A 16,433-nucleotide genomic window follows, 5' to 3' on the forward strand; every position below is an offset into this window, starting at 1 on the left:
CCTTTTTTTTTAATTTTATATTTTAGTATAAATATAATTCCAATAATCTAACAGATGTTTTTAGTAACTATTGGACAGTTTTCAATAATTAAAAAAAACTAAAATATATTTTTACTTACAATTAGAGAGTCAGAAAAAAAAATTTATAAATAAGGGACACCGGTGTCTAATCTGCGTCAAAGGGATAACGGTACGGAAGTATTTCAAGTTTACATTCCACCAGTTATAATTTTAATAATTAATAATAATATTAATTATAAATTTATAATTATAAGAATGATAAAATAATATAAGGATTTCTAGCCATATTACTCAGCATTTTCACCGAGTAAGTTAGTTTCATGCAGCTTACATAGCGATATTGGTCCGTTAAAGTTTCATATATAGAGCTAAAATTTTAAAATTACAATTGCATATTTGCAGGATTTGTTAGTTACGACAATCCAAGTAGTGCACAAACTGCAATCCAGGCAATGAATGGATTCCAAATTGGAATGAAACGTCTAAAGGTTCAACTTAAAAGATCAAAAGATGCAAGCAAGCCATACTAATCTAGAATCGACTAATATTGCCTGTACATTTGATGGTTGGTATTCATTCATGTTTTAATTTAAAGTATTTTTAACCATAAATAATACTGAAACAATAAAATCCAATTTATCTTCATCGGTAAACTGATAAACATGCATTACCTAATTAAATTTCATATAAACTCCTGCCTTTTGTAAGCCATTTTGGTTCCATTCCGTTGACTAGCTATCAGGTAAATATAATATTACTAATTTTTCACTTTTTCAAGTTTAGAGCGATTTTTTTTACACCAATTGATTTATTTTTCAGGTAAGTTTTAAATTCTCTGTTTTATACTGTCATTTATATAAAAAATCACTTTAAAAATTTATATCTGTCTGCAAATCGTATGAAGTCTACTTCAACAGGAACTTGAGAAACTAAAATTCAGTGTTCCTGTTCTTTAAATTCAATGTAACTTAACCAGGTAAAGTACTAAGCTGTTATTTCCTTCAATTTTCTAGAAATTTTTTATGTGTAATTAATTCATTTAAAATGTTAGAACATTAAGTTATAACAGTTCAAAAAAGTCTATAGTCGTCATTTTAGTCTATAGTCGTTGATTTTTTTAATTATCTGTAATGCAATGTAGTGTTTTTATTTTAAACTTAAATATATCATTTCTTACACGAAAAAAAAAACACTTTTTACTAACCTTTGTAATTTCTGTTATTTTTCAACATTTAAAATATCCTACGAACTATAGTTTTTCTCAACTTTTAAAAGTTTTAAATAGAATTTCGTATTCTCTTAGAACTTTATGGGGGAGGGGCCAAGAACTTACTCCATTTTATGAGTGCTTAAAAAAATATGCACTAAATATGCCATATTTTATACAAAAATGAAAAAACTTCAAATATAATGTTATAACATTAAAAGAAACTAACAAATTATTTCATTATTTTCCTAGACAAAAAAAAAAAGAATCCCAAACTTAAATAATTTTCATAACGCTCTCTTAAAGTTATTTTTTGAAATTCATATTCAATAACTCATCCACTACATTTGTCTTGTTTATTATTTTTTTGTACATATGATACTTTTCTTGGGTGATTATTCTTAATAAAATTAGTAGCTTATGAAGTAATATTGAAGGAATTACGAAATAATTCTATCTGATAGTATAACTAGTTGTGTAAAATGGCTTGAATAAATACAATTATTTTCATTTGCAAATGATTTTGTCTTTATTTAATGGTTAAACTAGAATTCTGGTATTGTAAATGTTCTTTTCCAGCTAAAATGTTTTTTTAAAAAAATTAATTCAATATAATTAATAGTTCAACAATATTTTTTTTTAATTTTTCATATATGCATAATATTTGAAATATCTGAATTAAGTTATCAATTATAATATCTAGATGCACTTCTTTATATTGAATTGAATCTTACAAATGCTTTCCTGGTGTCACAACTGTTTATCTTTTTTCTACAGAGAAATGTTCAATTAAACATTCTAATACTACACTCTGTTTGTTTGAATTCTCATATAGGGATATCACATCATCTGTCGGTGAGCTTTTTATTTTAGACATTGTTCAATATGTGTTGAGGATAATCAGAATGTGTTAGACCCAAATTTTAACAACTAAGCTAGAAAATTCACTTTAAGCACAAAACGTAATCGGTTCTTAGCTTGGCAAATTACAGATATAACATTTCAAGTGATCTCTACGCATTCAGGTATTTAAACGATAAAGTAATATTTAAAAAATGAAGTTCCTCCAACTCAATTTACTACCATTACTATAAATTTATAAGCAACGTGGTAACTCTGTAAAAAGAACTCAACTTTTAAAGTAGTTGCTAAAAAAAACATTTAAGGTTAAAAAAATGTACTCAGTGATTTCTGCAAATGGGTAAAATTAATTTCGAATTTATTTGGATTCATTAGTTAATTCTTTGGAGAAAAAACAGTAGGTACTCATGAGAGTAATTTAAAGAAAGGAATCAAATGCTCAGGATAAAAAGCTCACAGATTACATATTTTTGCTCCGAATCATACCATGGTTTATAAATTGCAGTTCGAAATTTCATGTTTGGATAAAAATTCAGATACGTTTGTGAATCAGGCTTATTTTCATAAACAATACAAACAAACCCTACACAAAAGCCGCTCTGGATTCCCAGTTTATTCGTTAAAATTGATCTAAAAAGATATTCAAGGTTTAAAAAAATGCAATAAACAAACAAAGTTGCGCATGTATCAAAAAATTACCGAAAATATAACTACCTTTGAAACTTCTACCTGATATAATAAGGGCTAAAAGTACACAGTGCCTGCTTAAGATTTGTTAATTAGTTTACAGAGATCGTCATATAATGTCAAAGTATCTTACAACATTCTCAATTTGACATGTTAGCAGAAACAGGGGCACCCATTCAGCATCAAGATCACAGTTGCCAACTAGCTATTGAGCGAGAGGACAGTCTACTCTCACAGCATTTTATTCGTCAGTATGAGTTAACCATACTTTGTTTCACATCAACTGGCAAAGACAGAGTATGTAAGAGTATGACTTGAGAAATGGGTCTAAGTTATTTTCGAGTTTGAAAAAGTTAAATGCGATTAAAATGATAAATAGATGTCACAAAAATTTTATTTACGAAATATATATAAGAAGTTTTTCTGCATTAAAAGTATTTAATTTATAAAATGCCTTCTAAGTAAAGAGAACGGGCAAAGACGAAACAACGTCATTGGCAAGTTATACTTTGGATGTAACAACGTTAAATGGGCGAGCTACACGTGACCATTTTCCTTACAGCGGCTGAGATCAGTTCTGTACACCTTTCGCAGCGCTGCTAAATTAAATCGGAACAAAGTGTAACATATTATCTAGTTAAAATGCAAAGAAAAAAAAACTTATTATTTATGTCTCGGTAAAACCTCGCCAAATCTCTCTTATGCAGCATACTCCCTACAAGTACATTGTTTTTAGCGTTGAGTCCCTTTGAATTAATTTTCTATGATCAGCGATGAAATTGAAGTCAGGTGTGGTTTTCTTACTGCAATGTTCCTCAACTTCAGTGAACTGAAAGTTATGCTTGAAATGCCATTCTACCTTGCAGCTATAGCCAAGATATGGTTATAACCAGGGACTAATATAGGTATATCTATGGTTATAACACAACTGTATGCAGTATATATTCCCGTCGCTTTGTCCCTTACTTTCAAAACATTTCCGGCCTACATCTCCTCTTTGAATTATTTTTACTGGTTATTTTATTTTCTTTAGTACATCTCCAGACAGCTAAGTAGCCAAACATTTACCAGATAGAGTATTTTGATTAGGTAGGTAGAGAGGTACCTCAGATCATTAAAAAATTGCGTCAATCTAGTTCAGGAGAGGAAGTAAATCTTACAAATGATAAGAGCTAACTCTTTAATATTGGAATTTTTGCTGCATACTATTTCAAGAAGGACCAAAACTACCTCATCTTTGCAGCACAGGAACAAACCAATTCTCCAAATGCTTCGTCCATAGTTTTGGGATATAAAGACTCTTAAACGTCGGAAACAGCTGTTCCCAGCAGTCTTAAAAAAGTTTTAAATTATCTGGTCTTTTCATATACCCTGATTTTCAATTGATCATTTCTGAAATATTTTATCTTTAGGTTCCACATCTGAAGCTCTTTTATGAATATCAAAAATGATCCTGCTTTCAAAATTTCTCTAATGGGGTTTAAAACTTCTCGATTCCAAAAATTTCAACGGCGTCTAATGAAATATAAAATACTAGACATTTGAAGTAAAATTTTAAATTATTTAACTAAACACCAATAAATAACTCCTTAAAACTAAGAAAAGAAAAACATTCGAATCTTGCAATTTAAATACTTGTTCACAGCATTAAACATGCACTATTACAAAAAAAAGATTTATTATTAAGTTGAATTATCATTTTTAATTTTACTCGTAAAAGGTCGTTTATATCAAGACCTATCCGATACTAAAAATTATTTTTCTGCCTAACACGTGTGCTTTATAGTAACAATTAAATTAACATTTTGTGTTAAATGTTTCTATGTTTCTTTACGTCTTTAAATGTTTAGTTGGCAAATTATCTATAATTAATTATTTTTGATCAAACTTTCAAATGATTAAATTATCAAATTTTCGCCTACTAAACCACAATATGTTTGTTTGTTTAAAATATTTTTCATTTGTATATCCCAACACTGGACTTAGTGAATATTAAAACTCAAGAAAATCTGAACTTACATAACATTTGACAATACTTTTTACTTAAAAGCGTGGTATAGAAGTCTCGATATAGAGCAAACAACAGAAAGATAGAACACGCAGCTTAGCTTATTATAGAATAAGTAAAAAATATTTAGTTTGCAACATTATTTTGCGTGCACTCAATAGAAAAATTTTAAGACTTTAGTAACTATAATCCGTAATTTATTACTTCTGACTGTAAAGAAATATTCTAAATTGTTTTACTATAATTACCTTTGCAATGATTCTGAAAAAAAAATTGAACGAAACGTTAAGTATATATTTTAAAGGTTTCTTATGAAACAGTAAGTCATATATTGCATAGATTATAAATTTTATATTTTATTGATAAAATTTGTCTAAACTAGCACTTTTTATGAGTGACTAAGAACACTTTGTCAGCAATAGTTCACAAATAGAGCTTGATTCATTAAGAAAAAACCATTAGCGTGATTGAAAAATTACTTTTACAGAATTTGAAAAATCGTTGACCCAGAAATAATTTTCAATAAATTATAATTTTATTATTTATAAAGATATATCAATTTTTATTGCGCATTTAAATTTGAAAAAGTTTGAAATTAAAACAAAAATGTGAAAAGTTCATCCACTTTAATATTTCTTGACCAGAAATCACATAGAAATCACATAGTTAAATCAGTTTCAACAAAACTGATTTAACAATCACAGAAAAATTACATTTTAATAGTGTAAACTTTTAAATGTTTTAAGCAATTATTTATTTTTACTTGAAAACTCTATTCCCCAATTTTTTCAAAGTTTAAATGTTTGCATTAAATTGGTTTATTTAGTTTCAGTTTGCTATTTTTACATGTGATCACTCATATTTTTTTAATGCTAACTAGTAAATCAAGAGACTTATTTATCTTCGAGGGACTTATTATTTTGGTCGAAACATTCTAAATTTTAGTAATTTTTTTAAAAAAATAATTTGTCACAATAATTAATAAAAATCATGGAATAAAAAAAAATGTGATTGATAATTCACATTAATCTTTAATTCCTTCGAGTTAGGAAAAATTATTCACATAATTATTCAAAATTTTATTCAAATAATTAGTCGCGATAATATTATAAAAATCATTGAATAAGCACTAAGAGTGACAGCTAATTCATACTAAACTTGAATCCCTTCTAATCAGAAAAATTATAATTAAGTGCCCTGAAAATTTAATAAGTAACCTTTAAAGTCTATTTTTCATCTTTTCGACTATATTGAAGAGCCTAATAGAAAAAGTAATTAAGTGATATTTTTAAAGAATTTGAGATTTTTTGTTTAATTTGAGTTCTAATTTTAGTTTCATTAAACTATAGAGCATTCATTTATTCTGCAAATGTCTCAATTCTGCAGATCTCGATGGAAGAAAGTATTAAGTAACAGTCTTTTACTGATTTTTAAGTCGCAGTTTTCAAGCTTCCATGGCATCATATACAGACTAGTGCGAACGCTGCGATTCTACTAAGTGTTTCAGAGAGAATATAAATATCGCCAAGTACTTTTTATTAATAAAAAAAACAGACTTCTTAAAATGTTCTTTTGCTGGTCCATGGAAAAACATTTACATTTCGTCAATTTCTTCATTCAAATAAACTCTTCTTAAACCAATTATTCAAATTGTTAAATTCTCATTAAAAGTTGTTGAGCGAGAGTTTATTATATTTGCTAACCATAATAATTTTAGAAGCGGTTTATTATTTTTATGCGTTTAATTTATGAACTACCAAATACATGATAGATATAAAAAAATTACATTATTATTTATAAAATTCGTTTGCACAAAGTAAAATAAAAGCAACAAAAAAAGTTAAGTTTTAGCAATTTTTATTGCTTTGTTTTATTATTGGAAATTGATTAAGTAGTTCCTGAGAAAATAAAATTTAAAAAAATTATTCTGAATAAAAAAAAGCAGTATTTTTTATTTCTTGCTAACTATCCAGCTAGTTTTTGAATATTGAACTTTGCAAAAATTTAGTAATGCAACATAATAATAAAAAATTTATCCCTTATAATTAAAATATTTATCAGTAAACGTAAAATATAATAAATACTAATAGATAATATTCTTTGCATAAATTTATTTTTTAGTTAAAGAATTTGATATTTGGGTGGGTACAAAAAAAAATGCTCAGTTAGTTCAGGAGATATTTCAAAAACGAAAAAAATTAATAAATACACGTCACAATCTACCACAAAAAGCCCGAACATCCTGACGTTTTCAAATCGCATATATTCCCTACATTTTTAAAGCTGCAAAGATCATAATGCATTAAAATGGTATATGAAAAATTGTTTAGACTTTTTTTAAGTGTATATCAGAGGGAGGGGCTTAATCTTGAACCTACACTTACTCTTAAAAAATTACATGAATATGTTTAACGTTACATAAGTATAGAAGATGCTAAAAATTTACAAATTAATGAACACCACATTTTGCATATTTTACTTTCACAAAATTAGAATAGAAAATATAAGTTATGGAGATCAACTTATAAACTTTAAAGTTATCTTACCCAAATTCACTAAAAAGTCCCTTAAAACTTTTTCCACTAAGCTCTTCAATTATTGTTGATTGTTGTGTTTAATGTTACATTTACATATTTTATGTTAATTAAAACACATGTCCTGCTTTTATCTAACTTTGTTCTATGTTATGATGCCATATTTTAATGAAAATGATTGTGTTATCTTCATTAATAAATTATGTGTTGATCTTTGTCTTTCTCTTGCTTACTCTGATGAATCTGTAGTTATATGTTACAAGCTCTTTAGTTCACCAGCTGAGCTATTTTAATTAATTTTTGTTTGATTTAATATTATTAAGTAATAATCAACCTGTATTTCAAAACAAACCAATGTATTAACTAGAATGGGAAATATAATTTAAAAATAAATTTCATTCTATTTTCTAAAAATTCATCTATGTTCTATGTGCCTATATCGGCAAAACACTCAAAAAGTAGTACTCAAAAATTATTAGTTTTCCACTTAGCTTCAATTAAATTAGGTTTTAACTTCAAAGTTAAAAGGATACTTTTAAAATGCATCATCATTAAAACTTCCGAATTTAAGATATTAACAAGTATTTTTGTTTTATGTAATTCACAAGACAAAAGTATATAGATGATTTAAAATCTATGGACTAAACACTTCAATTTCAAATGAAACCTTATTAAATACACCATTGTAAAGTACAAGCTAGAGCATTCAGCATTCATTTTCAACCTCAAGTCCTAAAGACAACATCGTGTAGGCCAACATTATTAGCTGGCCCAACTATCACATTTTGTTATCCTCTACCTGTAAGGGATTAAATTCAATATTGTTTAGTGTTTAGGAGCTGTCAAAGCCTTTTAATGTCATAAGGTCGACGTAAAGGTCATAAAATTACAATAGTGGTACTATTCTGCTTGAAAAACGTCTCCTCATCTACATCGTAATACTTGTCGTTTCTGACCAACACTATATTCGTAGAAATTTCGGAGCGTGTTATCTTTTGAAGAATGGCGTTTAATATAGTGACAATTTGAGCCATATTATCACAATCATAAAATTATTTACACAAAACTATGGTTCAACTTGACCGGAAACATCATTCGATTTGGCACTTTTATTAAATTGCAACTGTATTATGGTTCAACATTTTATTTTATAACCGGCATTGAACAGCTGACCCATTTTTTTGGTTTGCGACTATCAATGTTTAACTCCAGCTATCAATGTTTGAACCTACTCGAAAGTCGAGAGAAATTATGGATTAAGAAGATTCGGTGGTAAGAGGATTCTAGCCCATGATCCGTTTACAGCTAAGGATATTTTATGTAAACACTTCTGTCTGTGTGAATTGGGATCAGAAATAGTATCGGCCAGCCTTCACTGGGAATCAAACCTGATTCACCTCATTGGGATACTAATGTTTAATCCCCTGAGTTAAAGTAAGACATTTTATTTTAGTTTATAACAGTCGTTAAACATCAAATCCAATTTTTGGGTTTACGACTACTAATGTTCAACTCAGTAGCCTTGTAATTTTGAACCCAGTCCAGATAACAAGAGAACTCCTGGATCAAGTATTGGGGGAAATTTGCCATCCTGGAGGACTTTTTTATGGAACTATCCCGCATTTGCGTTACATGGAGGGGAAAACCACTAAAATCTCCCACGATTGCCCTGAAGTCAGGGGGACTCTAACCCATGATCCGTCTGCCACTGAGGATATTTTACGTCAGCACTGTGGCCCATGCGAGCCGGGTGCGGAATTCGCTTAGACCAAGTATAGCTGAGATTCGAACCCGGTCACCTCATTGGAAGGCGAACACTCTGTCCCCTGAGCCACCACGGCTCACAGTGCAACATCGACCCTATATTTTGTAAAAATATGATGGGAGGCTGACAATAAGAAGTACAAAGCCAATAATGTACGTCAGTATCAATGTCTCCACCAATGACTTTCGTGAAATCATATTCAACACTTGATATGCTCAATGATTTGGCTTGTTCTTTACAATTATGGCCTCAATATTTTCATTTAAAATTATACCGATTCAGAAATATCAAATCTACTAAAATGTTATCACGTTGCTTCATATCTTAACTTATTTTCCGTGTCTTAAACCTTGTTAAATGTTTAAAAAAACTGAGATAACAAGCATTTTTAAAGAGAAAGACAAAGAGCGTCGTAATCTTATTTCAAGTACTTCATTAACATTCCTCTTTTTTACTTGATTAGAATGCCTCTATGGTGAATAATACGTGCCCTGTGTTCTCCCACTACTGTGGTTTACATCCATCTCCCTGTCCTTCTACCACATGTTATGTCTCTTTTGACCCTTGTGGTCCAATGGCTCAGCAACGACTATATTTGTTCACTTTGGATAATATTAAACAGACGAACTGCTTTGTTACTGCAGCTGTGTTTTGTAATCATATACTGTGTGAAAAATTATAAAAGAACAAAAGCTTAATATTTTGCAGAGCATAATTGTTCATAACCGTCCCTTGTACAGAGCTTGGCATGTCAGATTGGTGTGTTTAGTATAATTGAATTATGTTCTTTGGATCTTTTCTAATTATGTTTATAGTATTGGAATTGTTTGTGTATGTGTTCCTGATTCTTAATATTTCTTTTGAAAATGTCATATTAATGATTTCGTTTAATTTGCCAGTATTGTGTAACTTTCTTTATTACTTCTTGTATTGTTGTCATTTGTCATTTCTATATTTAAATGCTCTACTTGTTACAAATCTGGGGTGCTGTTATATAAACTACAATGTGTTAGCAATTTATCAGTAAGCACACCAAACATTAGGCATTAAATTAATTAAACTATCAAATTTAAGATATGGTTTAAAATTTTAAAATAAGAGTTTTCCAAAATGTTTTTCCATTTACCTGTCTTGTGCACTGAATTCCACATTCGGTCCGTAAACTGAATTCAGTCCTGGAAAAACAAGATGAGTGTAATATATTATAATGAATAGATTATGTATAAATATACCTGACATACATAACACAGTACTTGTAAAGACATTTAAAAAAAAACTCTAATTGCCTTACATGTTTAACATGAAGAATGTAATCCTAATTTTGAAAGGTCGGAAATCTGTATGTAACTTTTGTCATTTTCACACAGTTTTGTGTCTTACTAGTTTTTTAGCATCACCGTTTACGTATTCTATAAAGAAAGTTTGTCAAAGTGGCCAGCATTTCAAAGTCTAAACCATTCTTGGTGAAGACCTTTTTGCAACTTGTAACGGTTCAATGCACAAATGTTGTATAAATTACACATAAAACATACATCTTGATTTAAAAAAATTTCATACTATATATGAGATGCTCAAAACTTGTATAATTGAATATAACATCAATATTTTATTTGTGTTTTTCATAATTCATGTGCACTATTCACTTTGTCTGTGCCAAAGTAAAGAAAACTTGTATGTGTAGATGGTTGGGAAGTTGGCTACTTTGACCTTAAGTAATCCTGCTGTTACTGTGTTATGTTTTCAATTGAATGTTTTCTGTGTGTAAAAATCTTTTTTATCACATTTAAAAATTTTGAGCTTGAAAATTTTAATATTTTCTGGAGATTTTATTAACGATATGCCAAGAGCTAATCCTTGAATATAAGTCTATTCATTTTCTCTTAAATGTGATATTTGCCATTTCTTAGGGAAGGGAGTAAAGTATTATTGTCAAATTTTCTGGTCTAATTTCAAAGACAATATACTAACACTTTCACAAAACGATAGATAGTTCTGCACTTTCTCCTTTGATAATAATAAATTTTGCATAACCAAGAGTACTTGCTCCTAATTTCTAAAATTAACTAAGGTGCTTTGTATAGGTAAATGGAAGTATGAGCGAGATACTCTCTCAGCGACCTTTTTTATTTATTTTTACTTACATCCTTTATTCCTCTATTTCAAAATATGGTTCGTATTTTTACTAAAAAAATTGAAACCTTAACTGCTCAAGGAAGCAAAAGTATTAAAGATAATGCGAAAATCCTAGAAAAGCATTAACGAGTCTATTTAGTCGCAAGAAGACCTTCAAAGTAGGAAGCAAATTCAATTTTATTTGCAACCATCAAATTTTCCAGATCAAAATAAGCTCGTAATTTTCCTCTCAAATTCATCTCTAAAACTCACGAGGCAATTGAACAATTTTCAATGAAATTATCAATTAATAGCTATGCATGAGATGCTAATTAAAAATCGGTAATCACTTTCAAAACAATTTTATTATTCCAATTCACGGCTTTAATATATTTGTTTACTTAGTTTCGCTTTGTTAATTGTAATATATTTTCAGCAATCAAATTTTAAATATCCTCATTTTTAATTATGCTCTCAATGCATGCAAAATCATTAAATATTTTTAACGAAAACTTGCAATTAAATTTATATTTTTTCCTTAATGCACAACTAGGTGGAACATTCAATGTAATTCTAAATGCACAACAAAGCATTATTTTTTTTTTATTCATTAAATTTTAAAATTTGAAAGCCAAGTAAACCATACTTTAGGACAAATGAAAGTATACATAAATGCATACCATATTTCGCAACAGAGGGTGTATGATTATTTTTTGCATACCCTATTTTTTTATTTTCAGTTTTGCATAAAAATATTTTCATAATGCGACTTAAATAAGTTAAATACGTAATTGAAAACTTTGCCTGAATCCTGAAAAAAATGATTAAAAAAGCTAGTTTTAAAAAGCATTTCAAATTTATTTAAAAATTGCTTTCAAATATATACATGAAAGGTACCCAAAGTGGCTCTCGCCAATCTATCCGAATTTTAATACGCAGATTATCTTTGAAGCTAAGAGATCGTGAAAAAAGTTCTATCAATTTAGAAGTTGTTCTAGAATCATAAGTAATTTAAAGTTACAATTTTTGTCAAACACTAGCATCTGATTTCTGCATAATTGACAAGAAGAGCGCTGCTTGTAAAGTGTTACTGTAGAATTTGTACAACTTTCTTGTAGCTTAGCACAGAACTTTATTGAATTAAGCATTAAAATTTAGCGTATCTGAGAAACTTTCGTTACAAAATAATTTTGAATAAAAAGTAGCTTGAAATAGGCTATTTTGCTTAAAATACAAAATATATTATTTTAAAAATAATATAAATACGCAATTTTATTTAAGCAATCGATTCTAGTCTAATCGTTTCCATAATGTTTTCTCTGACTGATATTAAAACTTTTAAACCTGAGGAAATACCGTATGTTTTTAATAAAAACCAGAATATTCTTACTTAACGAAATACTATTTTAATCAGTAAAGAACTCTATGTCTATTGTTCCTTTGGAATAGACCAGTGTTTCCCAAACTTATGACTTTTGTGTACCCTTTCTAAATTTTTCGTAACGCTGAGTACCCCTAATAAAAAAATTAATGAATTTTTTACTATGAAAAATCGCACAAAAAGTAAAAATCACAACTGGCTGTTGACACCATTAATTATTAACAGATAACTCTGCAAAAAATATCCAATAGAAAAATACGTAATCGTAAATTTTCATGGCTAGCTTTGTTTTTAAATAAAATTTTTTGTAATTTTCGTTTGTTGCAAGATATTTCGCATAAGAACGCGTATCCCTGCTAAACTGTTCCCGTACCCCTGGGGGTACGCGTACCACACTTCGGGAAACACTGGAATAGACAACTGGAATTGGCTCAACAGCCCTGAATAAGCTTTCTCCAGGATCCTCTGTTTTCAGCAACTGTTTCAACACAATCAATCGATCACAGCTAGGGTCTGAGGCTTAGTAACAATGGTTTTAACCAGAAAGATTTTCTTACAGCAGCGGTCTTCTTTCATACTGATTAGAGGACCAGCACATTTGAATCTTTGTAATTTTATGAATTTTACCACATGAGGTAGTCTATGAATGGTTGATAACAAGTCTTTAAATATCTTCAGCAGCATCTTACTGAATGTTTTTTTCCTCATTGCTGTTGAATCTAAAGTACTCCTTTCAAGTTTTTTTATTAAATCTTATATTCTTTAAAATGTATACCCATAACCAAAATGAAATATTCAAAATTTTGGCAAGTAGACCTAATTAGTTTCAAAGTCGTTCTGTTATTTGAAATATCAGCTTAATAGGCGAGTCCCTTCAGGTACCTTTCTTGTACCTATTTCTGTAGGCAATTTTTTGTTTACAGAAATTTTTATGCGATAAGTATATGTTTCCTGTTCTTGCAATTATATCTATTCCTACTTTAAAACATTTATAACTATTTTAAATTGTACAGAAAAATTTTTTCTTTTATTGCAAACTTTTTTTTTTGGTTGCCTAGAACAATTATTAGTGTGATTTGCTTAAAAATGGATATTCCTAACTCGCTTTCCTTTTTTTTTATAATAATTATTCGATAATTTTTTGTACTTGGGTATTTTTTTTCTCCTGCAATTTATTAAAAATGTTTTAAACTGAACATTTCTTCCTGAGATATTTGACATCAAAAAAACTAAGCCATTATATGTTTAGTCAATGTAAAATTTTAACTTTTTTTCAGAAAGTTATCTGTACAGTTTTGATATGAATGTTAAAACGATTACTTGTCAAAATTTTAATTTTATAACTCTTTGAAAACTGTAAATTTTGTAATATTTCAAGGAATATGAACTAAAAAATAACCCATCTTAAATATCGATTTTTAGTTTTGTACATAGCTGAATTACGCAATGAATTCTGATTTCTTTGAAATTGTTTCCCGAGAACAATTCTTAGGGTGCACTTAAACTCTTCACCAATAAGAAGTATTTTTGCACTTTTTTTACATAAAACTAATACTGTCGATTTTATTGTTAGCTTTAAAAGAGCTGTAAATTAGTAGTACGTTATTTATTTATTTATTGATTGATTGATTCACATTTAGTGTGTATTCTCAGTGTTCCTTCTTGTCCAACAAAAGCTTTTATGCTATACAACTGGATACATTTTTCATGATCATAGGGGTTTGTATTTTTGTGTTATGTTGCTGAAAACATAGCAAACATATTAGTGGCATTTCTGTGCTGTTATGCCTTATTGACTTTTTGCTCTCCCTAAACGATGATAAAATCGTTTAGGATTTGTGTCTGTACAGAAGATGGAAACAAGAAATTTAGAAACAAAAATAGATAATTTTTTCGGGGTATGCTGTTCACATGAAAAGGACAGAGACATATATATATTATTAAAAGATAAAACATTTTATGTTGTTTGTTTTATTTCATTTCACCAATCACCAATCATTTCACCAATTTCAATCACATAATTCATTAAAAAATTGAAAAGTTTAACTATGTAAGTGTCAAACAAAGCAAATACCGCTTGTCACATTTAAATATCAAATGAAAAATACTGCGAAATGCGATATACAAAAGAGTGCATTTAATATTGCATATTTTATCAATATTACAACACCTTATTTGATAACGGAGAGGCGGAACACTGAATGAATTGAAACTATGCTTGAGCACGCTTAAAGTCTGAAGCTATTTCCATAGCTTAAAATTGCATAAAATTGTATAATATTTAACTTAGATATATTTTCGCACAAAGGCCTCATAATTTCATAAACCTTAAGCTCTGTCGACTTTAATTTGTTTTCATAAGTTTTAAGATAAAAATGAAATTAAATAGAAAACAATACCTCAATTCTCCGTACAGCAATGTCTGACGCGCAAACCAGTCTACGTTAAAAAATTTACTTTTCGCTCCTAAAAACCTTGCAAGTTATATTTAATTTTTTAATTTAATTTAGTAATGGAAACAGTGCCACTTTTATCTAGTTCGGGAATTCAAATGTGTAAATAAGCACGAAATAAAAATGTTGCTTCTTATATATTGTACAGGTTAAACATTCTTACATTCTTTTTTACTTCATTTTGATATTATTCGATCAAGCGCAAAAAAATTACATAGGAATTAATACTTCACTTGTCTGTATAAAAAATTTTAAATTTCTCCTCTTTGACACATTTCCAATCAGAATTTCAAGATGACAAATAAAACTTACATTAGAGGACAAAAGAAGGGAAAACTTCAGATATTCTTATTGAACCAAAATGACAACTTTTAAAACAGTGTCGGGCTTTTCCCTAAATATTTCTGTGTTGAACTACTTTGGAACTGGCCTACAACGGCTTCACTTTGAAAGTGATGTAAAATCGTAAAGTAATTTATGCATTCTTGCTTTTGGCATGTACACCATTTGCTCAGCCTTCGATTAGATTTATGAAATTGTTTTAGTTAAGAAAACTCCGACAAAGATGTTTATAAACAACACTTTTTCTTTTTTTTTAACTAAATTCATTGAAAGATTCAGTACAGTCTAAGAAAAAAATCACTGAGAGAAAGTTTTCCGATATATCTTACAGCTCTAGTCATTAATAATACATAAAATGGAGAAAAAAATTAGGTTTTTTTAACTTGTTTTGAAATAATGCAAGAATTATTTTGAATTTATTGCGGAATATTGTATTATTTAGTTTTATTATCAACGTTTAGCAACCGATAAATATTCAGGATGCGCGGATCACAATGTTCAACTCTGTAACATCCTAATTTTAAACTCAAACCGAAAGACTATAGAGCTTCTTACTAAAAGCTGTTATGTTTAAGGTAGATGAGATGGTCGGACACAGAGGCTATACGAAGTTATATTTTTGAGAGGGGGAGATTCCCTATTTGCCGAATGAAATTTTGAATTTGATCGAATCATTAAAAAGCATGCAATTCATTAGTTTCAATAAAAAAATTATTTTGTTGCTTATATTTTCACAATACGTTAATTTTTCCAACAATATATTACTAATTTAATGACTTTATACTTAATTATTTAGTCAATGAGCTGCGATTGGTCAATGGGTAAGGATTTAAACTGAAGGGAAGAACTGGGATTTGATCCCCAATGTCGGTTAGAAGTCACCCAGCTTCATATCAACGAGTATCAACTTGTCTATTAAGTACTTAAGTAAGTAATGCGCAATGCTGACCACATTGCCACACTGAGGAGCCCTAACCTCTGTGAAGCCCTTGGAACACAAAGGGCTGTTGCGAAAATGCCTTACTTCTATTCTAGTTAATATATAAAATAATGAACCATTTG

The 16,433-nt window shown here is 28.9% G+C and overlaps 1 protein-coding gene across 7 annotated transcripts in view; it reads left to right on the forward strand.

The window, feature by feature from the left end:
* The window catches only part of LOC107455088 (CUGBP Elav-like family member 2), a 751,728-nt gene extending 740,609 nt beyond the window's left edge, over window positions 1-11,119 (forward strand). For all 7 annotated transcript variants that reach the window (XM_043046908.2, XM_071187614.1, XM_016072524.4 and 4 more), the window contains 2 exons: window positions 424-586; window positions 9,547-11,119. In XM_043046908.2, the coding sequence (XP_042902842.2) occupies window positions 424-551 (128 nt within the window). In that variant the 3' untranslated portion in view covers window positions 552-586; window positions 9,547-11,119. The remainder of the gene's footprint in view (window positions 1-423; window positions 587-9,546) is intronic.
* The last annotated feature ends 5,314 nt before the right edge of the window (window positions 11,120-16,433 follow it).

Source organism: Parasteatoda tepidariorum, chromosome X1 (assembly GCF_043381705.1).
Source record: "Parasteatoda tepidariorum isolate YZ-2023 chromosome X1, CAS_Ptep_4.0, whole genome shotgun sequence".
NCBI classification, from domain to species: Eukaryota; Metazoa; Arthropoda; class Arachnida; order Araneae; family Theridiidae; genus Parasteatoda; species Parasteatoda tepidariorum.